At 32.1% G+C, this 26,630-nt stretch overlaps 1 protein-coding gene across 1 annotated transcript in view; it reads right to left on the bottom strand.

The window, feature by feature from the left end:
• The window catches only part of LOC145319911 (uncharacterized), a 64,247-nt gene extending 41,524 nt beyond the window's left edge, over positions 1-22,723 (bottom strand). Inside the window, exons 1-14 of the mRNA XM_080162313.1 lie at positions 22,569-22,723; positions 22,016-22,123; positions 19,756-19,853; positions 18,458-18,564; positions 17,820-17,889; positions 12,188-12,267; positions 11,875-11,956; positions 5,304-5,437; positions 4,780-4,840; positions 4,299-4,392; positions 3,691-3,844; positions 3,313-3,539; positions 1,329-1,410; positions 1,018-1,079 (exon numbers count right to left, since the gene is read on the bottom strand). Of these exons, the coding sequence (XP_080018439.1) occupies positions 1,018-1,079; positions 1,329-1,410; positions 3,313-3,539; positions 3,691-3,844; positions 4,299-4,392; positions 4,780-4,840; positions 5,304-5,437; positions 11,875-11,956; positions 12,188-12,267; positions 17,820-17,889; positions 18,458-18,564; positions 19,756-19,853; positions 22,016-22,123; positions 22,569-22,702 (1,493 nt within the window). The 5' untranslated portion in view covers positions 22,703-22,723. The remainder of the gene's footprint in view (positions 1-1,017; positions 1,080-1,328; positions 1,411-3,312; positions 3,540-3,690; positions 3,845-4,298; positions 4,393-4,779; positions 4,841-5,303; positions 5,438-11,874; positions 11,957-12,187; positions 12,268-17,819; positions 17,890-18,457; positions 18,565-19,755; positions 19,854-22,015; positions 22,124-22,568) is intronic.
• Between the last annotated feature and the right edge of the window lie 3,907 nt (positions 22,724-26,630).

Raw genomic sequence — 26,630 nt, 5'->3', positions numbered from 1 at the left:
AAATCTTAATCTGTAAGACATTTACGTCAAAAGCGTCCGATTTGGCTGATTCTTATCAGCCACCCTTATTTTTGGGGATTTTTAGGGGTTTATAGGGCAATAATAGTTCTTCAAGTAAGCAATTAACCTACGAAAATGGCTCGTTAGTCCGACATGTCCGATTTAAGTAAGCCACTTTTGTTGTAAAGTGCGGACTTTCCCGATGTGAGCACGTCCTACTTAAATCTGACAAAAATGCTTATATAAGCACAAAAAAAGGTAAATTGCTGAGATAGAGATTACTAGGGTAAAGAACATAGATTAAGATAGATAGAATATCAGGTATCTAATTATTCTAAAATATAAATTGGACGATTTTCTGGAAGACTTTATCAAACGTATCCTATTATCCTCTTCCAGTTTTTTTTCTTTAAATGATCTTTATTTAAAGAAAAAGTAAAACTTGAATAAAAGGAATAAGTTTTTGTCCCAGCAAGTTAATTCTATTTGAAATTGCCAAAAGTTTGGATATTTTAGGGGATTTAAACTTGTTTTGTAATGTAACTTAAAGAGTGGTAGTAAGAAGGGGAAAAATGATGGATTGGTGAAATATTTTCACTTAGAATTGTTTGTCAGAATGGGGTCTCAATATTCGTGCACTACTTAATTAATAATACTTTATTAGATAGAAATATTTTTTTTGTCTTTAGCGAAAGATCTCGCTAACCACTGGACCGATACGGTTCGCCAATACAGTGTGCTTCCTATAGGTCCAGAGAAAGTTTTAAATTATTTTGAGGGGGGATATCTCCACCCTCCTGTTAAAAAAAATTACCCCACGTCAAATTTTTTAAAATTTTTCTTTTCCATATTCAAAATGAAAATGAAGGGTGAGGTCATCTTTTCCCCTTTCACCTTAAGTGCCCTTACTTGATTCTAGTGTCATAGCCGCTAGTAGAAATATAAAATATTGTATATTTTATGAAAACTCCCTATTATTATGTAAGCTGAATAATATTGTATATAAAATATTTTTACCTAATAATACCGCAGCTAGATACAAAAACAACCAGTCTTCCATTCTCTTTATCTCTTTTATCCTATAAAATATATTTAGATAAATGAGCTACTCGTCCCATAGTAATTGGGTTGCAGACAGGGATTATCAGAGTTATCTCGACAACAGTTATGGCAACATCCATAAAATCAAAAGATCTGGAATGGTAGGATATACGAACATTAACACTTGTAGAGTGTCAGAACTGAATAAACAGAATATAAGTGGATTAGTCCACACAAGATCTAAGTAAATTTGTAAAAATGGAGGCAATCCTATTTTGTGATCTTACCTTAATACTTTGATCCAGTAGAAAGTTGGCAATTCCAGATTTGACCAGATTTTTCATTCCTCTCACAGTTCCTCGACTACTCCTGGTAAATACATAAAAATATTAAGGCAAGGATCTTACAGGATAAGAAAATAAAAGATAAATTTATTTTCACCCCCAAATGTGATAAATACATCTATGTATTTTTTCCCAAAACCAAGGATGACAACATCCATAAAAGCGAAGCTCTGAAACGGTAGGACAATCGGACATTAACACTTGTAAAATATCAGAACTGAATAATCAGAATGCGAATGTATAAGAGTCAAAGCAAAATTGTAAGTAAAGTTGTTGAAAAACTGCTTGATACAGGATAATGATTATGGACATACTTACATTTTTAGGACTTGATTATAGAGTTGCTTCGCTTATAATATTGTACTTTGTTGTCCCAGGAATCAGTATACCAAAAATCAGACCAATCGGATAATTAGGACACATACAAATTTGTTGTTAAAAATATAGAAAAATCAACATGTTTAAAATGGACGTACGGACATTCTGGTAATGATTATAGAGTTGCTACGCTTTCTAACTCGTACTTAACTATTACAGGAATCACCATGCAAAATTTGAAATCAATAGGACAATTCTAACATGCCTAAATTAACGAAAAAAGCTATTTAAAAAAGTAAAAAAATCAACATGTTTAAAATGGACGTACGGACATTTTGGTAATGATTATAGAGTTGCTACGCTTTCTATATCGTACCTAACTACTAAAGGAATCACCATGCAAAATTTGAAATCGATAGGACAATTCTAACATGTCTAATTTAAAGAAAAAAGCTATCCGTGACGGACGGACGGACGGACGGACGTACGCACGGACGGACCGACCCTAATTATAGAAAAGCTTCGCTTTTAAAAAATATTTTTCTTCAAAAAGTAAACTCTAAATTTCAATAAGATTTAGTTTTTCAAAATAATTAAAGATTATATTTCCTGATTATAAAATTACAAAACTTAATTAAATTTTAATTTCTTGACCAAATCTTTAATTAAAAACAAAAGCATTTGTGTCCCAAAGTAAAAAATCCTTCAGTTAACAAAAAAAACTATCCATTAACAAATAAATATCAATCAGCAATTTAATACATATTTATTTTTTTTCTTGGTAGGGTGAAAGAACCAGTATTTATAGACTTTCCCAGAACCAATCAAAAGTTTTACTGCAAAGACGAATAATGGTTAGTGGGATATTGGGCTACATACAGTCAGATAGACATCCTGTCACTTTCTTTCATAGATGATGATAGTACTAAAGCATTGATATGAAAATAATACCAAGGAATTATTTGCTATTAGCAAATCTCCCAGGTTCAAAATAGAGTGTATGTGTGAGTGCTACAAACCAACAAATTGTAGAGGAGCTTTGACACTTAAAAACTTAAAATCCTAAAAATCTAAAATTAAAATTGCTTTTACAGTTTCTCTTAGAAAAGGAGATGAACATTTTGAGAAAGAGAAAAGCCAAACAGAGATGAAACAGAATTTGGAATTATTGAAACTTATAATGCCCCTTCATCCTATAAACTACACATAAATTTTTGGGGGGAAGATTAGATGGTACAAAGTAATAGTGTCCAAACTCTCCACCAACGATTTGAAATCTTCACATTATTTAGTAAAAATTTTACTATTTTATCTACCTTTCTTTTTTTTTACATAACTTGTCTCTTATACCGTGTTTAATTCATTACTTTTTTTATAAGTTCTTAATTTTTATAACAACTTAGAAAAATAAATTTATTGATTAGATCTAATATATTTAATTTCAACCCATTGTATTACTTTGCATTTGTCACATGTTTCTGTGTATTTAATCAGAAGAATTTTAAAAAAAAAATCGCAAACACTACCAGGGTATAGGAAGAATAAGACTTAAGAGGATTGAAATAAGATCTAACATGGCATGTTAGACGATAAGGTAAAAAAAACTTACCTAATTGACCTTCCCATTGTTTTAAAATCCTCACTAAACCTCTCATCATTGAAGTACACATTGTCAAGGTTGCCAAAACTTTGTTCCTCCTGCTCATACAGAACATTGTTGTAAATATGTTGGTCACTCTGTTGCCGGTGAATCAGCTGATATCGCTCCTCAGATTTTTTGGCGGATTTTCTGCGCTTTTCCTCGGCAAAGAATTTGGGGAACTCGTACAGTGTCACCTAAATGGTCATTTTAGTTACCACATCAATCACTACATGCCTAAGGGAAATTTTAAAATAGATACAGTTATTATATAATACAATATTGAAAATTAAGATACTAATTTGTTTTTCATGATTTCACCTTTCAAACAAACCTACAATTACTTACATTTCTCTTCTTCAGGGTCATAACATTGATAGAGGAATAATCCTCCTCGGTGACCCTTGTGTAACTGGCGGTTACAGCGGGCAGGACACCCTCCTCCATCTCGTTCTCATCACTTTGGATCACACTTGGGATGGAGTCTGACTGTCGTCCCACCCTGATCCCAAGGATTATTCTACTGTAGGGGTTGGTAAAAATGCTTGAAGTGATATTTAATCTCAAGAATACTATTCTTACATTAAAGCCGGTGAACAATTGTTATAGCCTAGAAAATTTTAATTTAAAACAATGCTCCTATTGGATTACTATATTACCCATAGAGGCCTCTTGGGGTACTTGAAGTGGTAAGGGTTAATTTGACCCCCTCCCCCCATCAATCTTTATTTAAGTTTTTAAAATAAAAATAAAAAATAAAATCCCCCACCAAAAATAGTTATAAACCTTCCCAGGACCTATGAGCTACATTGTAAAGGAGAAAAATATCGGTTCGGCGGTTTTCGAGATCCTTTAATACACACAGACAGAGATCCAGTTACTTTTTTAAAAAGTTAAAATCCTGTTTATTGTACTTTAAAGGATATATTTTTGGTCCCTCACAAAATAATCCATGCCTAAATGTGGGAAGTTCCAAGGAGGGAAAGGGTACTGGATCCCTGAATGCCGGGGGTGGAGGGGGAGTTGGGCAATTATAGCCCCCTTGTGAACCTAGAATTTTTAATATTATTAACTTTTAAATTATACTTTATTCCATTAACAGTTAAATGAACTAATATACAAAGAGAATAGATATAGAAAGCCTAGAAAATCAGTCCCTTAAATGGACCGATAAGACTAAGTGTAGGAACAATCTGACTATATTATTGATTGCAATCAATGTTTATTAATTTCATCTATTAAATAGGTCGGCTGAAATGGTTAAATATAATAAAGATTATTTCATGCAAAAATATATGATGATTAAATCCTATGAGACTAAATATAAACAAATCCTTATCTGCTAGAAATTCCTTTAAAGTTTGATTGATTATTGTGACTAATTGACAAACTTTGGTAATAAATCTATTATATAGAAACTAATTATACAATAATTACCTGAATTTTCAGATTTTGAACTAGCCCAATTTTCATACAGATTGTTTTCCAAAGAATCAACCTGAAATTGAATTGAGAATTAGTAGGAATTCCACAAAAAAATTTAGGTATACCTATCTACCAAATAAGCTTTGAATTCCGGAAATTCTGGTCTTTCTGGTCTGCCACTAATGGCGCAAAAGAAAAAAATATACTTTTCAGTTTCTTAACAACCTAAGTAAATGAAATACTTTTATGGTCAAAACCTTTTAAACAATAATGCAACTTTTTTCAATTTTGATTAAATTTTCTTTTTGTTCATAAATTGTTAGTTTTCATGGGTCCTTTACTTTATAATTAACCAGCAGCAATGACTTCTAGACAGTGCAATCAAATTGCTTGAGTGTTGCTTAACCTAATGCCTAAGGTGTTGAAACAGAAAAAGGAGACATTACTCCCTTGATTTTTTTAAGTAAAAGGATCTAATGTTGCCCTAACTTAACAATATTAACAGTTATTTACCATAAATCTCATTAAAATTGTACCTGATTACTAGATGACTGCTGTATGTACTGATATGTCTCTCCAGGATTCAAGCTGTCCGGAGTTAAACTATCCTCCAGGAGGCTGAGGCTGGCCTCCAGCAAACTTCCTTGACTATCAAAATCACTCACCAATCCTAAACAAGAATAGTTTAAACAGCTGAGGAAAGGATTGCTTTTAGTTTAGAACCTGTCACATTTTGGGCCTCAAACAAGATTACTAATTTACTTGATTTTTCTTATTTTATTGATACTAATTAGTTTGGGAAAGAGTATAATTGATGAAAATATCTGCCAAATGGCCTGCAATTCAGGTACTATTGTTTCAAATATGACTAAATTGTCTTCTCGAAGCTTTTTATATTGCCTTTAAAAAATGACGTCATACTGGCCTAAAATTTGTACCGGCATGCACTTGACAATTTATTCTGTGTAATGACTTATCATTGGTCATTTGTATTGTATGACGTCATTATTTTATAGGCCCTATAAAGACCTTCATACTTATCATTTAAATTTAAGCATTATTTACGGAAAAGCTAAACTGTGATATGAAGAATAAATCTTCATTAAAAATCTTCATTTTTTGGCTGACAAAAGTAATTTAACATTGATTTTAAACCACACTTTTCCTCACACGAACTGACAGACTGACCGACAAAGTGTGTTATACATTTATACTGTAGAAAGTTATTAAGAGACATCTTGCAAAATTAAGTACGTGTACTATTCCTAAATTATTTTCTCTGCCAAAGTAACAGCATTAATAAGATAAGTATGGTTAAAAACTATTAAAGAATGAACTGAGCTTTAAAGATTTTGTTACTATTACTAACTTCCAAAGGCAGAATGTAACACATGAAAAAACCTTTTCTAGGGACGGTTGAAAATGTCAAAGATTGGATTCTTTGTTTTAAGTCCTATTGCAGACAACCAACATTTTGATTCAAAAATCTTTGTCTGGATGCCTAACACAGTGATTGGTTAAAATGTTACTCTACACCAGTTCATTAGCAAAGGCATTTCCCTTTGATACATCTTCCCAAAAAATATGATGGGGGGGGGGGTATAATGTATAATAGTATAATCCTCATTACCATGCATTTCAGCTCTTACTGCGGGGTTGTACCAATTATAAATGTAATAAGAATAGATGTATAATTCAGACAACTACCTGGCCAAGTCTTGGAGACCTTTTTAGTCTGCTAGCAAAATTCTTTCTACTTTTTTTGTAGTGACTAGGCTTTGTTAGTATTTACGATGCTATAGGCGTTATTCAAAGACCCAAGTGAAAGTCGGTACAGGATCCAGGGGGTGGGGATAAACTGTTATTTAACACCTTCCCCCTCTATTATTTCACTCTATTATACATTTTTTTTAAATATAAAGAATCAAAGAAATTTCAGAATAGCTATCTAAATTTCTACAGCAATGAAAGTTTTGTCTACCCCACTTTGTCTGAATGTCCCCGCAAGGTATTACATGTTGGTACATTTTTAAAAGCACCGCTACTCTATAACTTCCCCTCTTTGTCATACACAACAGCATCGATTTGTACAGGACAAGTATGAGAAACATAATTACCCTAAAGTAAGATAAGATCATTGGAGGAAAAAAATCATACATTTAACAATTCATCAATCCTTATTCTGTATTTATGTGTAAAATTAATTCTTTGGTAGCTAATAGGTACTAAAAGAAGAAAGGGATTCTAGATGTAACAATAACATGTTTCCTAAAACACCATTACATGTTTACTAAAACACAATTACATGTTTACTGAAACACTATTACATGTTTACTAAAACACTATTACATGTTTACTAAACACTATTACATGTTTACTAAACACTATTACATGTTTACTAAACACTATTACATTACATTACTTTTCTGCGCTAGAGATATACAAAAATCGTCCTTGTTTGTAATTACATATATTTTGTGCAAAATTGCAATAAAATGTAATTTTTACTTCTTTTAGAAAAAAATATAAATACCGTCTTGTCCCCGATTAAAAGTACACTTCATTCTATATTTTTTATTCAAAGGAGGTAGAAAAATAGCCTGAAACTACAAATGTCTTATAGTTAGAAATAAAATATCTTAAAACCATAACGGGACCTATGTTAAGTTTGCCTAAAGAGTAGAACCTAATCAGTTCAGCTGTTATTGAACTCTTAAGATTCAGACAAAAAACCTCACTACTTTGTATAATAGGATTGTAAAAGTTAAATTATATAATATTATTTATTGAAAATTTAAATTAACGTTCAGTGAGATTTATTTGGTAAAGCTTTTTTCATTTTATCAAATAATTTTTTTTTACAAAACTAAATCCAGAACTGTCCCTTGAATTTTCTATTGCAAAAAAAAGAGAAAATTTAGGCAATAAATTCTATTTTGTCGCAAAAATATTTATAATGGTAATAAACAGCTTTTTCTGTACTATTTTATATTAGATACTAACAGCTTCGCCCATAATATTTGATAGACGTGATTATGATAGAACCTAAACCACCTTGAAATATCCTATTACATAATGTAACTATAGATATGTAGCGAAGGATTTTAATAACCGCTGAATCGATGTGGTCCTCCTCTTAGGTGAAGCTTTTTATTGGTCCTAGGATGGTTTTAGGCTATTTTTCTGCCCTCCGTATTCCATGGAATATACAGCCCCTAGTATGTTGCTAGTATGTATATAAAGCATATATGAAAGTAGAACTACATTTTTTAACAGACGTAAAAAGTAATTTTTTATTTTACAAGATTGATTTTTTAAAAATTACCCAGATCTGAAGGTCTTTGGAAAGCATTTTTACGGATAGACTGTTGTAATATATAAATAACCATTGATGTTAGTTTTTAAAGCAAATCTTCTCTACAATTAGGGTTGCTCCGTCAATCCGTCCATAACGGTTAGCTCTTTTAGTTAATTAGGACAGGTTATAATTCAATTTCAAACTTTGCATGATGATTCTAATAACAATCATAACGACGGATGAGGGGGGGGGGGTTAAAAGATGATTATCCCCCCCACCAAAATGAATTTAGGAATTCCCCCCCCCCCCTCCCAAATCAAAAGAGCTATATGATATAAAGATAACCCCACCCCCCCAAATAAAAAAAAGCTTGAACATCCTTGACAATCAGATACGATATAAGAAGCTAACTAACTCTATTATCGTTACCAGACAGTCCATACGTCCATTAAAAATATGTTGATTTTTAACCTATTTAACAACAATTTTTTATGTGGTATAAATATTCCATTCATCTGATTTAAGGAATAATGTTATAAGCAGAGTATTTCTATAATCAAGTTCAAAAGATGTAAGTATGTCATTAAACAATATCCTGTATTTATGCAGTTTTGGAACCCAGTAAAAGTGTCTGACTATGACGTCAGAAAAAAATAACAATTAACCAATGAGAGACCGCTATATATTTCACCATTGGTCAATTACAGTGAATACTGGCTTCTCATTGGTTAATTGTTATTTTTTTCTGACGTCATAGTTCGACAATTTTACGAGGTTCGCAGTTTTGCAAAAAATACACTTAGAATTTAGTTTTATATTCTGCTTATTAAATCTGACACTCTACAAGTGTTAATGACCGTTTGTCCTACCGTTCCAGAGTTTCGCTTATGTTGTCATCCTTGTTCTATAAAAAAGGTACATTTGGTATGAAATAAAGATATGAATTAGTAATATGGAAGGCTCACATCTAAGAAATGTGTCAAATGAATAAAAATTCTTGAATTATTTTCCTTTCATACTTTGAAACTCATGTACTGTAATCTATAATACAAAGTAGAATGAGGTCTGTCTGTCTGTCCGTCCGTCCGTCCGTCTGTCCATTAGGATCTCGGTAACCACTGAACCGATCGGATTCTACTATACCTGTATTACCTCTTGGAGCAAAGCCCCTAGAGCCTAGGGGCGAAGCCGCTAGTATTAACAAAAAAGGCCAATTTACCTTATATTTATATCGAGAATAAGTTGAAAAATAAGCATTAGGACCACACTCTATTTTAATGACTATCTCACTATAGCTTCTAGGTTTTTATAAAGGTTTAATGTATATATTTATTGAGGATTTATTTATCTTCCTTTGTACCATCCCCCTGTGTTATTCGGAATTACATGAATTTGCGGAAATTTGCTACAAACGTTTAGGCAATTCATAATCGAAAAATTTGCATTATCCCATTAATTGCAACTAAAACAACCCGTTCTACAACCCCACCTTAAATTTGTATATGAAATGTATTGATTGTTTGGTTTATTTAAGATTAAGTTTGGTTATGTTTTGTTTATGTAGGACAGGTACAAAAGGATAAAATTATCCTCTAATTAGGGCTAAATTACGGTTGAGGAGGGGGGGGGGGGGAGATTATTAGTTTACTTGTTGATTAAATGGATCAAACCAAAATTCGTCAAAATATTATGTAAAATATTTAATTTTCAAGGGCAATAGTAAAACAGTACAATATGTTACAATTAAAGATTAGATATTTGATTAATACTTTAATGTACACTAGTGACTCCGCTCCTAGCACACATGGCTATTGTTATTATGTGGACTGGAGGTAAGGAAGAAAAATAGTCTTAAACCACTCCGTAGGCCATGTAGAGCTTCTCTATTACTTCCTAACTCAAACGTCTTCTAATTAGTGAAGATACTCTATAGACTATAATCATATTAATTATATCCATACATTATACATGTATGTATGTATAGATTATTTAATATATTTATGCAATGCATTCTAAACTAACATTTTCATATATTGTTAAAGTACTACAATTTACTTTTCTTTTAAAAACTAAATCATTGTTTGCTTGTTGCTCTCTCCTTCTGTTTCCAGTATGGGTTCGAAACCAGTTTACATACGCTGGATTAAAACTGGTTCTTTAAAAAAAATTCATTTGTTTTATCCGCGGAAAGCTGTCTATAATACGATGCGCTAAATAACTATCTATCTATTTTTTCTCACACTATAATTTTCAGTATAAAAACAAATTTGACACACAAACCCTTTTTTTGCCACACGTGTACTTTCTGATTTCAATTGTCGATGGATAAGTAAACAGAAAAGAAATAAAACATGCTCCTGTAATTAACGTATTCTCATTCAAAACTAAATTTGGCGATTTCAACTGAAAATCAAATAATTTGACCTGCTAGTAACCTATCCATGTATTTGTCATCAGAACAAAAAAGCAACTGATTAAATATTAAAATGCATTGTAACAAAATTTTGATTAAAGGAGTAGCAAAATCAATTAAATTATTGGTATAGCCATTTCATTTAACAAAAGCTTTCAAACATAATATTATTAATAATTTTATACTATATTTATAGACTAGCGGCTTCGCCCCTAGAGGCCTCTAGGGTCACTAGAGGAGGGGGATTTTTTTTGAGGGGGTGGGGTAATCCCACTATTTTGATTTTAGTTTTAAAAAGAAAAAATATTTTTTTTTTTGGGGGGGGGGGGTATTTTTCATTTTTTGGAGGGGTTGGGGGTGTCCCTACCCCCCCAAAAAAGTTATAAACCTTCCCGGGGCCTATGAAAAGCTACCCTGTTAAGGAGAACCCGATCGGTTCAGCGGTTAGCGAGATCCTTCGGTACAGACACACAAACACACATCCTGTTACTTTATCATAAGTATTTTAAGATACAAACAACATCTAAAGAGCAACAGTTTTAGCAAAATATTTGCATTTTTGTCGGTATAAGAAGGACAATTAACATTTAACAATTTCGTATGTTTTACCTAAAATTAAGATTAGGTTTTCAAAAAAATAAGTCAGAAAAAAAAGAAGTAGGTAAAAGGACAAAATCCAGGGCTCGGTAGCCGCACACCAGCCGCATGTAGGCCTCAGTAAATGTCATGACTTTAAAATTCAGCTGGTGGATGTCTAAACCTGTCCCTTTACAGACAATCCGTCTTGACGGAATTTTATTTTTTTCCCCACAAACGGGTTTAAATTTAGGGCTCAAACGCGGCCGCCGAGCCCTGAAGAAATCTAATAAGGAATGCGCCTGAGGAAGTGAGGAAGAGAGAGGAGAAGAGGGAGAAAGAGAGATATTGAGATTGAAAGCAAGAGAAAAAATTTATTAAACAAACTAAATTCATACAGTAAAAATAGTTATTGAATTGCTATGCTGTAAAAAATGCGCCAACGGAAAGAAAAATGCCATTTGGCATTACTTGCCAAAATTTAGAAAGAAGAAAGGTGACAAAAACTGCAGAAATTTACTTTAAAGAGTCTCTTTAATTATTTGGCTATCTACCTATAAACTGTTCATTTTTTCATATGGGGCCTGTCTATCTGTTTGTCTGTCTATTTTTATGTCTATTTTCCAGTCTGCTTGTCTGTCTGTTTGTCTGTCAGTCTATCTGTTTGTATGTCTGTATATCTATCTACCCATATCTATATATACGTAGCTACCTCAATCAGCTAAAACATTCTGCTAAGAATGATAGTGGATGGAGAGACAGACCTAAGTTGACCGCTGGAATTACATCTACCAATCTATCTATCTAACGTTGTAACTACCTGAATCAGCTGATCCTCTGCTAAGAATGGTAGTTGCTGGAGAAACAGATCTGAGTTGACCGCGGGAATTATAGCTACCACCCTGTACACACCATACATAAATATAGATAATACAACAATTACATATATTATGTTATATTAACCATATTCAACAAATTTCCAATTCTTCAATAAGTAGCTTAGGAAAAGAAAAGATAATTGCATTTTTTTAACCTGGACTATGTTTCCTTCAGAAGTTTTTTTTTAATGTTCAATATACATTTGAAAACATAATAAACATGATCTGTTGTTATAAATCTATAGTTGTACATGCCTGAGTATTGTTGTTATATCTTCCGCTGCTTTGTCGGACAGATTCCCTTCTGTCACAAACACTTCTATGCTTGGGGGTACCTGAAAAGAAAAACACATTGATTTTAAAGTTGACAATATACATCACTGCTAGCTAAGCGGCTTTTTCTCTTCTTTTACCACTTAATTTTTCACTTTCCTGTTTTTTGTTTTGTTTTAAATATAATACCTTTGTTTGTCCTGATATTTTTGATGATCTTTATCTTATATGTTAATCTAATCATTCACAAACATGCGACAAATGCATCAAATCACATCAAATGTTGGTTCTTTTTAATTGCAGTCTCCAAACTTTTCAACCAATAATGTTAGTATAGGGGAATTTATTATTATCTTATCCGTTTATTATTACCTTATCCTTTAATTCCCCAAAAATAAGTGTGAGAGAGAGAGAGAGAGAGAAAGAGAGAGAGAGAGAAAGAAAGAGAGAGAGAGAGAGAGAAAGAGAAAGAGAGAGAGAAAAAGAAAGAGAAAGAGAGAGAGAGGGAGGGAGAGAGAGAGAGAGAGAAAGAGAAAGAGAGAGAGAGAGAGAGAGAGAGAGAGAGAGTGAGAGAGAGAAACAGTGTGAAAAAAAGAAAAAAAAGAGAAAAAAAGGACTTTGTAAGCCAAATAGAAAAGTAAATTAATAGACTCAAATTAGTCTTGAAAATGAAATCAATTTTAAAGGTGCACATTTTCAAAGATACAATCTTTTCGTACTTTCACATATAGAGATTAGTTTCAAACTAGGCTTCGAATCAGATTTGCTTCCGTTGGTGTTTTAAGGGAAAAGACAATGGACGATAAATTTTTGAACATCCCCAATGATAATGTACAAAATTAACTTTTTTGGAAATTATTTTTATTGGTTGAACAGTTTGGACTCTGCTGGTTTAAACCAACCAATCAAGAATTAATAAAAAAGTTATCAATGTTTTAAGATAGTGTAATGGCAGTGAATTGAATAGAATTATGAGATTAAATTTCTTGCTAACTTATGGGCTTTTATGTTTGCTTTAGACTTATCAACTTGAATGACTGAAATTATTATATAATTACGTATTAATGACTACTGTTTAATGTTTATACAATATAGTCAATTAAACCATTGAATTAGAATGCCAACACAATTTTGATAGGGTTCACAAAGCAGATCTAAAGATACAATTTCATTACATTTTTACAGGGCTCGCCAGCCGGGCGTCAGCCGCGACTAAGCCTCAAATTTAACCCGCTGGTATGCTTTGAATTTTTTTTTAAAGAGGGATTTCCATTTTTAGTTCAGTTTAAGACTTTCAGCTGATTTTTAAAACTGTAAAAGGTTGACTTCCCGGAGACTTACAGGCGGTTGCTGAGCTCTTAATTTTTTTCTCAATAATTATATGACAAATAAAAGTGTAATCCATAAAAATACCCTGGACAACAATCTAAACAGAAAAACGTGGGAATTCAACAAATTACAAGGTGGTTCATTTACATTATAGGGTAGCCAAATTTTTACTGATTAATAGTCATTCATCGCATCGTATTATAGGAAAATGATATGAAGAATTCCTATTTTGTTGGCCCCTTCCTCAAAAGAAACCATTAAAATACTTCTTTGATGCGAAGAAACATGTCAGTCTAGAGAGGTCGGTGGTTTCCCTTAAAGAGACTAGTCGAGCTCAGAGACCTTCGATACTTCGTTTGAAATCAATGGAAAATGGGGGGGGGGGTAATAATTTTTTCGTTTGATTGTTTATTACTTTGGGTCAGGTTAGGTTAGATTAATTTAACAACTGGGTAGCCCCGCATGTAAAGGCCTCGGTGGGTTAAAGTCTCATTCAATGGTTATTCATAGTAAATTATATCCCCCTTTCCTTTATTTTAAAAATACAGGGGATGGATTTGTGTTTTATAGGCAATTTGAGGTAAAGCACTGTAAAATATATTCTCGTATTTATTCGAATCCGGTGGATAGGAACCGGTTCTCATCCATACGAAAAAAACTATGTCTAGCATCGTATTATATCCAGCTTTCTACGAATATAAAAATGTACAATAATAAGATTAAAACCAGTTTTTTTAACCCGTGCCTTCGGCAACTCGGGGCTAAAAAAAAACGGTTTAATCTTGTAATTGTACATTCTATATCCGCGGAAAGCGGTTTATAATACGATGAAATAAATAACTATTAGTTCAGACAGAAAGATAGAGAGTCATTCTTCGTCCTATATAAATATAATTTCTGATAACTAACCATTAACCAAGAAACTTACAAAAATAAAAATTAGATTAAATAAAAGCTGCGTTCCAAACAATTGTGACTGCAGCAAAGCAAGATCTTTGCTACAAAAATGTTATTATAGTTTAAAAATGAAGGTTAAAAATATAAATAAGTGCTTAAATCAAATTAAGCTATTTTTGTATGTGCCAAAATTCCCTGTGGGTGCTACAAATTTACAACAACACAGTTTAAACCGAATTTAACAATTTAAAGAATTTGCTTTTTGAGACAAAATTCTTTAACTTTAAAAGTTAATAAAGTTATTTATTACAAATTTGTAATGATATTTTAAGGATATTTTTTAATTATGAGAACCTTTTTATCCATTTTTAAAAAAATCAAATAACCTAGGACAAGGTTTCTCTGAAAAGCACAGCTTTCATAACGCAACTGTTTAAAAGACTGGAAAAAAACACATATTGTAATACGAAAATATGGAAACTTTATACAAATTATATTTTCATTTATTCTGCCAAAAGAATTGTTGCAAAATTTTTGCACTTCCAAAGGGATGATTTGCAGAGATAATTGAATGTTTTTCTGCCACATTCAAAGCTGTTGTTCAAAAGATGGTCCATAATTGGATATTTAGTTTTGTCCATTTTAAAAACAATTATTGCCTTTGTAATAAGAGTTACTTTTATTGTAGTATTATATATAAAAGAGGTAAGATGTCTGTCGTTCTTTCTGAACCAAAAGACTTTCATACCGCTGGACCGATTGGGTTCTCATGTACAGTTAAGATTCTTAAGCGTCGGCAAGTTTCTTTTTCTTAAGGCTAGTTTTAACTTCTCAGGAATATTTATTCTTTTTTTTAGGCTGGTGGGTCACACTCTACTCCCCCATTCAATATCTCGAGGCCACTAGAGCTAATATTAAAAAAATGTACAAGAAGTTTGTGCCCATTTGAAATCACGGTTCCATACACTTATGAGAGTCAGAAAGTTAGTGTTGACTATTAGATATACTAAAACACTAGAGGATAAATTAATGGCCTGATTCTAGTCAAGTAACTAAGTAAAGTTTTTATTCAAAAAAGGATCTAAAAACAAAAATTGCCAAATATAGAAGTGAAAAAAGCAAAAAAATACTCTGACTCTATTTCAATCAGAAATTCTTTATGATAATAGGCAACCGAATAAAATTTTCTAGACCTCTAACTCTATCAAAAGCTGGGATCATGGGCTAATGTCCCCGCCATTAGGATTTAATCCACTACTCTATATCTATAATCTGTATTATTGTACACTGAGCTAAATGCCATGTGGGCAAATAAAAATGTATACAGAACTTCCTTTCTCTCTCTCTCTTCCTTCCTTCCTTTGCAAATCATAACTCACTTAAAGAGAAATTCTTTTGGTTGAGTTTATGAGTCAAAATTGAGGTGGATTCTTTAAAAAAATTGCCCCACTAATCGCTTAGTGGGGCAAAATTGTTTTCGTGAAAAATCCACCAAAATCACATAAAAAATCTACAAAAATTAAACAAAATCATAGAAGGGTTATAAACATAAGATTTTATTTAATTTTTGTAGATTTTTTTTGTGATTTTGGAGGATTTTTGCCCCACTAAGCGATTAGTGGAGCAAATTTTTGTAAGAATCCACATCTGTTGTCATTTTAATTAAAGGCTACAGTAAAATGTTTTGAAAGAATTGAGTTATTTTATTTTTAATAGTTATTCAACAATTGTTACAAGGCAAAATGAAATATTTAATATTATTTTCTCGTATTCATTTGAATCCGGTGGATAGGAACCGGTTCTCATGAATACGAAAAACCTATGTCTAGCATCGTATTATATCCAGTTTTCTACGAATATAGAAATGTACAATCATAAGATTAAAACTAGTTTTTTTAGCCGGTGCCTTCGGCACCACGGGGCTAAAAAAAACTAGTTTTAATCTTATAATTGTACATTCTATATCCGCGGAAAGCCGTTTATAATACGATACGAGAAATAACTATTCTCGTATTCATTCGAATCCGGTAGATAGGAACCGGTTCTCATCCATACGAAAAAACTATGTCTAGCATCGTATTATAACCAGCTTTCTACGAATATAGAAATGTACAATCATAAGATTAAAACCAGTTTTTTAGCCGGTGCCTCCGGCACCTCGGGGCTAAAAAAACTAGTTTTAATCTCATATTTGTACTTTCTATATCCGCGGAAAGCCGTTTATAATACGATGCGAGAAATAACTATTAAATTTAAAAAAATTTATAAATTTATTCTTTAGGAAGTCATTCTAATTCTGATTTTGTTATGTCATTTGTTGTTAGATATTCATTGCAATTAAAATTAAATGTAAGAGTACCCTTTAATTCTCTGCTAGTTGATTTTTTATTTAATTTGATGATAAGTGCCTTATGAAACTACTTTTCCGTGTTTTTAGAAGCGCAGCTACTCCATAGCAATGCTGTATATACGTCCATTTGTAATTTTACTTTTCTACTACCTTCTATTAAAGGATTTAAAATCATAAATCGCTTGAATTTGTTATTTCTTCAAAACATGTTATATGCTAATCAGTATGGAAAGAAAACGAAGTAGCGAGTTTCGTCGTATTTTCATAGTAGCTTTTGCTAGGTTAATTTAGATTAGGTTTTGTAAATGTCAATAATTGCCCCGCAGGGTAAGAAACCCCCACAGGGGCATACAACAGAAGAAAAGCTACTGTGAAAATAAAATCCGCTACTTCGTTTTCTTTCCATGATACGAATATTTTTTTAAATGCCTGATAACCATGTAACCATGTTTGAGGAAAATTACAAAATTAAAAAAAAAATCATAATTTTCAACAATTAAGGGCGTTTTTTAAAATATTCAAATTGGCGTGATTTTTATAATGCAATAATTTTAAATTGCATAATTTGATTTTGTATTTTTGTTCTATATAGATTAGTTTTTCTGACTATGACTGTAAATATGAAATGATTGGCTTTATATTATTTCGATTATTCTTAGCTTGTATTCTATTAAAATAACAAGGATGACAACATCCATAATTAAGTAACCAAGCACACAAAAATCATGGATTGGAATACTAACAATGAGATTTAGAAGTATTTGAAAAAAAAAACAAGAATAAATTTATTGAAGAGAAAGAATAACTAAGTTCTCTCATGTATTTTTAAATACTTTAGTATTTATAATTTGTCGCATGACTGAGAGACCGAGGGCCAAAGTAAATTACATAATGAATGCTCATTTGTATAGGGAAATTTAGCCGCCTTACTTGGAACAAGCTAAGGAAACAATCACATTTCCTCTATAGCGGTACGGAGCGAATGACGTACAGAAAAAGTGATTTATAGAGTAGCTTGGCTAATAAAAAAAAAATTACCTGAATTATTAAAAATATGTTCTTGAGTTTCTGTATTTTCATAAACAATATTGTTTTCATCTGTATATCTATAGATTAAAAATAAGTTAAACATAATTCACAAAATTAAATTCACTAAAAAAAGATTTTAAAATCAATTCTAAAATCCTTGTTCTTTTATAATTCTAATATTTTATATATTTTAATTTATGAAAATTTTATTTATAAAACCACGAAAAGAAAAATTAAATATATTCCCGGAAATATTTTATGATTGATAATAGGATTTCACCTTTTTTTAAAGAACTTTTGAATTTATTTATATTCATTTTTAATGAGGTTTATTTTTAAATGTTAAGATAGACTGCACCCCCTACCTCTGGGGATAACTATAGTGTCTTTGGGTTGGAGAGTTTAAAATTTATCTTATAAGGTTAACCAACCCTGAACAAAATAAATATAAAAATAAGCTAAGGACCCACCTATAAAAGCTTACTTAAGCTTGATGAGTCCAGGGTTATGGTGTTTACCCTCCCCACCCAAACAAATTTTAGAATTATATTAGAATACCCCACTCCAAAATCTTTGAAATCCCTCATTTTACCCCCTCCCTTAAACGACATTTATTCCATCATCTATCTTTAATGTTTAACTTTCCTTGGAGAAGCATTTATATTGGATGGTCTCCTTTTTGTTTCTTTTGAGCTACTACTTCTGGATGTTGTAGAATTTTTAGAACATTTTTCCATTGTACTGCTGTCAATCTGTTTTAAATATTGCTTTCTTTATATTTTGCCTTCAACTCAATGGCCATGAAAATGCTTAGACTAAAACAGTTGTTCAACTTCTTATGAAACTAGAAGTTCCTTGCCGCACCTTAATCGGTCGGGGGGGGGGGGGGGGGTTTGGATCGTTCTACGCCCCCCCCCCCTCCCTATTATCTCAGTTAATATCAAAGCAAGAAGGCTAAATTTTTTTGTGCAAGTCCCCTGTTTAATAATGAATTTCCGATCTTAAGTAAGTTAAAGTCAATTTTTGCTTCCTTCCCCCTTTTATTTAACAACCTTTGTTTTTAGGTCCTTTTTACTAAAAAATTTCAAACGGCTGTAATTTTCTTATTTTTGAAGCTAGAAGAACAATTGTTTTGCCGAAAATGTCTATCTTAATGTAAATTTTATATTAGAAATATCACAATATAAATTTCAGCGGCCGCAGATGTACTTGGCAGCTGTCAGCCGCCGCAGTCAGCGGTCGGCGGGAAACGGAGGCGGATCTTTATGAAATTTAAATTAGGTAGACATATCAGAAAAGTCAAAAATTGCGGCCACAGGAGCCTTTTAAAGGTTTCTGGAGACCTGGAGGATCAGGACCTGCAGGATTATACCTGGAACCTGAAATTGACTTGAACATCTGTATTTCATATGAGGATGTACTACTAGAGGTTATTTTAGTATTTTGGCAAGATAAAATGCTTTGTTTAGGTCAACAAAATATTTTTGCTCTTTACCTGGATGACCCTGCCAGGTTTGCTGGCATCCTGTGCCCGCCAGGATGGAGATATTAAAAAAATCCAACTCTCAGTTGTGTGTCATAACCATACTTAAAAAGTCACGCAGTTTGGGCTCTTTATCTTTCACACACAGAAAATAAGATAGAAAAAACCGTTAAGGGTTAATGTCACTATATATGGAAACAGTATTCCAATAAAGTACCTAACAGGAAACCTCCCAGAAAGAAAACGGAGACCGGGGGGCGACCAAAAATAACATGGAGGCAAAGCACAAAAAATGACTTAAATGGGCTAGGATGGACATGGACTGAGTAACATGCCTAGGCCAGGAAAATAAAATCATGGAGGAAACGAGTTTTAGTATTCTCTGGACTACATAGTCAAATAGAGAGACGCCACTGATGGAAATGGTGAAAAAATCAAAAAAATCTAAAGCAATTATTTCCTTTGATCTGTGAGATTTTGAGTCACTCTTCATTTTAACACTCGGGGTTCTAGATTTGTGCTGGCTCCGTTGATATGCAGGAGAGCTAGAGCTTGTTAACCTTAACAAGGACATCAATATCAATAAGTAGCATAACAACGTTATAATTTAATTATCGCATCGTATTATAGACAGCTTTCCTGGGCTAACAAAATTTGTTTAAATTTTTTATATTTATTTCATTTTCTTTTGTGGAAAATTGTCTTTAATACAATGATATATATTTCTCAGTAAGGCTGAGAACCGGTTCTAATACAGCGGGTAGTGTTCGGTTTTGAAGCCATGAAGGAAAAGGATTAAGTAAATAAAAGTAAACTATATATTGAATTACTATATATATTTTTCCACTATGGCTTTGAAACCGGTTAATATCCATTGGATTAGAACCAGTTCTCACCCATAGTGAAATAGAATACATGGCATCGTATTACAGACTCTTTTGAACTAATAATAAGATAAAATCATTAAATTATTACCAGTTTTGTTAGGACGGGCCGCACTTATCTTATATTTTAATCATATATTGAGTCCTTGGTTTGAAATATTTAAGGAACCTTAAAAAACTCACATAACTTAAAAAAAATTACATATATGTATTTAATTTGATATATACACACCTAAATCTAAGACTAGGATTCTGAATTTAAGATACATTTTAGTAATGTTGTTTCTTGATATTTGCTCTTAAACAAAGGTTGAAAACACTTGAAAAGAAATGAAAAGAAATGAAATTGAAATAAAATCTTGGTTACGAAAACAGTTTTATCTTATTTTTAAAATTTTCTTCAAATATTTTCTTCAAATTGAGATTTTTAAATATAACAAAATTGGTTGTTTTATAAATAAAATTTTTGTAAGATGTTTGATATTTTTAAAATCGAAGGTTTTCTACATATAATTAGGGTCGGTCCGTCCGTACGTCCGTCCGTCCGAAATAGATAGCTTTTATTCGTTAATTTAGGCATGTTTGAATTGTTCTATCCATTTCAAACTTTGCATGGTGATTCCTGTAGTAGTTAGGTACGATTTAGAAAGCGTAGCAACTCTATAATAATTGCTTACGTCCATTTTAAACATGTTGATTTTTCTACTTTTTTAAAAACAAATTTTTATGTGATTTATTTATCCGTTTGATCTGATTTTTAGTATATTGATTCCTGGGACAGCAAAGAACAATGTTATAGGCGAATCATTTCTATAATCAAGTCCTAGAAATGTAAGTATGTACATAAACAATATCCTGTATCAAGAAGTTTTTCAGCAAATTTACTTACAATTTTGCTTCGACTCTTTACTTTTATATTCTGATTATTCAGTTCAGACACTATGCAAGTGTTCGTGTCCGTTTGTCCTACCGTTTCAGTGCTTCGCTTTTATGGATGTTGTCATCCTTGTTTTTGTAGCACAACTACTCAACAACCAGAATCTGTCTTATGTTCAGCTTATTATTATTCAAAATTACAATGTCATCGCTGGTAAATACTTTTAATACTTTTTAAAAATACCTTTTTGGGGGAGGGGGGATTTACTTTTTATAGGGGAGATTTGTGGAGGAATTGTCCAGTAAGATCTCTAGCTACAGACATCCTGGTACTTTTATATTACAAATATTTGAGAGAGAAAAAGCCAAGATCAAATTAGCTAAAAAAGTTAACGCAATCGTTGTTTTCTTTAAACCTCTAGCTAGTAAGTAATTGAATATAAATATTTTAGTACCACTTTCAAATATTTATCATATTTTCTGAAGTATATAAAGTATATGAAATAATAGCCCTCAAATTTCATATAAAACTTTAATTATGTTTTTTTCCAGCACAAAAATATGTATCAAACAGTTCAGAAAAAATTTTTAATTAGGAAAAATATTGAAAAACATTATTAATATTTTAATCTACTTATTCATAGCTGATAGTTTTTGTTAAAACGAAAAAAATAACCTTCTTTAATGTACCAAAAATACCAAAAATGATTGTTTCTAAACTGTGTTTCTATTAGTCAAATTAGGTAAATATGTTTATTTATGTTTTTTTAGGGGGGGGGGAGGGGGGGGGGCTGGGTTTCTAGTGGCAGTTTCTCTTGGGAGGGTGTTAGAACCTTCTGTCAAATTAGTTATTATAGTTATGACCTATGAAAAGCTACCCTGTGAAGGAAAACCATGTAATTTGCGAGATCCTTCAGGACAGACAGAGCGACACAGATCCTGTTACTTTTATATAATCATACCTTGATGTAGAGTTGCGACGCTGTTCTTTGACTGACTCTATCTGGTGGTAGATGTGTGAGTCTCCAACTAGACGGGCAGAGTCACAGCGCTCAGGAGAATCAAGTCTTCTAAATAGTTGGATCAAGAGATAGATAGATATAATTTAGTAGAAAGATAAAGGAAGTATTTAATTAGCGTTATGCTTTAAGACATTAAACATGGTTCGTGAGATTAATACTCGGTAATGCATTGGTCAAAAATAGGCGCAGTTCATTACCATGCAAAGTTAGGAGTTCCAAACTAAATTCGTTGTTTGGGTGTTAATTAACCTAATACTCCGGGTGTTTGAACAAAAAAGAAGAGATTAGCTCCCATTAGTTTGCCTTGGTTGTTGGACCCGACTTTCAAGTGTCATGGACAGCAGCTTTGCCTATACAAGGGTACTGATAAAAAAGGTCATATTATATAGTTGCAGTTAGCAAAATTGCAGTTCAAATATGCTGCATAGTGCTGTACCAGAAAGTCTAATTATTAGTCCGTTGTCTCCATTATTTATTCGTGAAAAACGCCTACCTGTAAAGACCACCGCCATCCTTGGCAGCCAGCAGCCTGGCGGCCCTAAGGTCAGCATGTCCGTCCATACCATGATGGTTATGACTGCTGGATAGTTTCAGGTAATTGCTCCGTGGCTCTGTACTTATCACCATTGTTAAATTTCTGAAATGGATTTGAATAAGTTAGTTAAATAATAATACAAATAATTGAAATGCTACATTAATACTTTGTTGGTCTTTTTTAGTTTTGTACATTAATATTTTACTAGCGTTTTCACCCCAATAGGCCTTAAATAAGAGGGATAGGGGTGAAGTATTTGACGTAGCATTATATTTTAGCATTCAAAAAAAAATAAAAAAGAATTGCAGGGGGGAGAGGGTATTTTAGATCCCCCCTCCCACAGTATTTTAAAAAAAGAATTTTCAATTGTAACAGTCAACAAGATCTTAAGTTTCATGCGGACAGACAGACATATATTATTCTATATGTAAACCATTTTAATGTTGGCAGAAGGGCACAAGTTTTGATATAAATTTTATCATTCACTGTCTCATCCAAGCCAATGGGATGGGGTAAAGAGGTAGATGGGGACTTACGTTATTTTAGCCCACTGCGAATTTCACTTTATTGGAGAACATGAATATCTGGTGTAACATGCAAGTAGTAATATATCCATTTCCATGCCTGCATTACTATTATTCTTTAAGGATTTTCTATTATAAATTATGATTGTTCTTGTTAAATAAATAAAAATGTCCTTCAATTTCAAAACTTTAAACTAAGAAAATAATATATATCAAAGAAAACATTTAAACACATACTATGTCAACAACAATTAGGTCCATAAGCAGCGCAGAAATAATAATAAAGAAAAAAAACTTATATTTTTTTGGAAGGTCATTTTACAAGATAAAAGTTTCTATTTTAATTTTTAAAACGCCAATAAGCAAGAAATCTCTTCATATTTGTTTAAACAATTAAAAACTTGCGGATGCGGCAATGTCAATTTTAGAGTAGCTTCTCTATTGATAATATATTTTATTTCAAATTTGTTTTTAATCTAGGAAGGTAACTTGTATTCAAAAATAAAAATGTAGAACAAAGTGTAAGTAATAGCAACATTTTAACCATTCCGTGATTTATGTAAAACTTCCCTAAAATAGAAAACTAAAACGGTTCAGTAGTTATCAAAATAATAAGATTCAGGCATCCAGGGGTTCTGTATTCAATGGGGTAACAAAGAGGACCGAAAAACAGTCTAAAACCCTGCGGGGAACTATGTGAAGCTTTCCAAAACAGGATAACTTAATTTGTTCAGTAGTAAATGAAATCTCAGGCATCATACAAAAAAACCTTACTACATTATATAAAAATGGATAATCAACTTTCTTTTATATACCAAAATTACTTAATGTCAATTGTGCTACAAATTTACAATTATTTTTCAGAATGTGTTTCCCTGTGAAAGTTTTTATGTTGTCCTTTGCCTTTGTAAGTGATTTTATTTTAAAAATGGTGAAATTTTTCAAACAATGGCAAAACTTTGATAGCCTGATATCTAGTTGCCGAATGTGTACGCAGTTTCCTGAGTGTTTCCTCATCCTAGCTCAATATTTACTACTAGCTAAAAAAGCTTCAAACTTCAAAAAAAAAAAATCAAAATTTAAAAAATTCTAATTTATAATGTATATTGTATAAATCGTTTACACATTCAAATTTTGATTTTTTTAAGGGAAGTTTGAAGATTTGTAGCTAGTAGTAAATATTGAGCGAGGATGAGGAAACACCCAGGAAACTGCGTACACATTCGGCAACTAGATATCAGGCTATCAAAACTTTGTGCTAAAGTCAATACTTAAAAATACTTAAAGAAACTTACTTTTAAAACAAGTAAACATTTGAAACAGCTTAAACATAATTAAATTTCATATTTGTGTGAAATTTGTAATGTAGTCTTTTTATAATTAGGCCATGTAATTACATAATTATTTAACTATGTTGAAACAATAGTTATTAAGTATCGAACATTTTTAAGGATTGAACCTAAACCACTGTTTACTTAAAATTGTTTCACATAGGACAATTGATAATCTATCATCAAAGGTAACACACACTTATCCCCCCCCCCTCCCCCCCTCTCTCTCTCTCTCTCTCTCTCTCTCTCTCTCTCTCTCTTCCCCTTCCATTTCTTTCTTTTTCTTTATCCTATTATATAAAGTACTAAGATTTTTTTGTCTATTTAATATTTAAAAAAAAGTCTGGGTATGATTTTAGGCCATTTTTCTACCAATCCATATCCCTTCTAAAATAGAGCCCCTTGATGCTAGGGGAATAGCCTCTAGTTTCTTTATAAAGTATCAAACAATATCTATCTATTTTTGTCTTCTATCTATCTATTTAGCTATCTATCTAACTGTCCATACATCTAGATTTATCTAGCAAGTAACAAAGTGGAAAATATTATATCATTTTTCGCTTGTTGAGTTTTTGCAAGGTCAACAGTTTTTTTACCATGGTTAAAAACATTACAAATTATGAAACACAAAAAAATATAAGTTAACTATATGTTATTGTTAATAGCGGCTACGCCCCTAGAAACCTCTAGGGGCAATTTGAGTTGTAAAAAGAGAAAGTAAAAAAATATTATTTCTTTTTTATGGGGGGGGGGGGAGAAGTTACTTCATTGGGAGGGTGTATATACACTTTACAAAAATAGTTTAAAACCTTCCCTGTACCTGTAAGAAGCTTCACTGTAAAGGAGAACCATATCGGTTTAGTGGTTTGCGAGATCCTTCGCACAGATAAAAATATCGTACTACTTTATAAAATAGGATAAGATTACTTTTTTAATGTAATAAAAAAGAAAGAGAGAAAATTTGAGAGAGAAAAATCCGAGAAGAAGATGCTATCTTTACTATTAAATAAATTGATCTGTATAAAATACACCCCTTGGCCCTTACCCCAAAAGATATAAAATATAAGGTTCTCTATAATAGAATTAATTGCTGCTCACCAAGTATGTAGGAGCTCTGTATGTATTCAGGCAGAAGGAGAACAGACAGAAAATATCCAAATAAACTGTAAAGGTTTACTAAAATGGGTAACTAAATTAACTCATTATACATCGAAAAACAAAAAAAATACTAAATACTAGCCTGTAGGGGCTTTGCTCCATGAGGTAATAAAAAAATAAAAAATTGCAGGTGCCCTCACTATTTTCGATTAAAAAAAATTGATGGGGATGTTTTTGTGTTTTTTTTTTGAGGGGGGGGGGATTGGTGTGTCACCCCCCCCCCCCCCCAAGAAAATAGCCTAAAACACCACAGGACCAGTAGGTATATTCCCTGAAGAGTAGAATCCGATCGGTTCAGTTGTTACCGAGATCTTAAGGGACAGACGGACGGACAGACAGACATAGTTCTACTTTGTATTATAGATGATAAAAAGTATGGAGCAAGACAAACTACATTATTATACATGTGTAAAACTAATTCTTTTGTGTAGCATAGCGACTCTACGAATAAATCTTGATGGATTGTTTGTTAGGAAGAAAAACTCAGAGAGGAAGATGATAATTATACTAATCCCCAAAGTTTTATCAATGGATCTTTAAATCATTTTAGTGGTGAGCCAGATCGGGGTGAGCCAACTTTCCACCATAGAGCACAGCTTTTTATGAAAGGCCGCGCTGTGATTGGCTGAAATTCGGCTCACCCCGATCTGGCTCACCACTAAAATGATTTAAAGATCCAGCTCAAACATTCCACCATTATTTAGAATATAAAATTATGGCTTTCAATCTTGATTGGGTTGTACAAACCAGCTTGTTCAAACTTTTCCACCAATGGATTTTATTAAACAGAAGAATTAGAGTTTCTCCCAATTAGGGATGTACAACAATCTATCATCAAATGTCAAGTTTTCTTGCAAGCACCAATATATGAGGCAATGCTGAATATTTTATACTCTAAAGTTTTCTCATAGTTACTTTAGTAACTTTGCATGTAATCGTCCCTGTTTTGCGTATGCTCGTGGTTAACAAAGCAAAAAATTAAAATTTCTCATAATTTTTGTACATGT

The sequence above is a fragment of the Acartia tonsa genome, chromosome 5, assembly GCF_053477335.1.
Source record: "Acartia tonsa isolate MP-2025a chromosome 5, ASM5347733v1, whole genome shotgun sequence".
In the NCBI taxonomy this organism is placed as follows: Eukaryota; Metazoa; Arthropoda; class Copepoda; order Calanoida; family Acartiidae; genus Acartia; species Acartia tonsa.
This window is presented reverse-complemented; position numbering and strand designations above follow the sequence as displayed.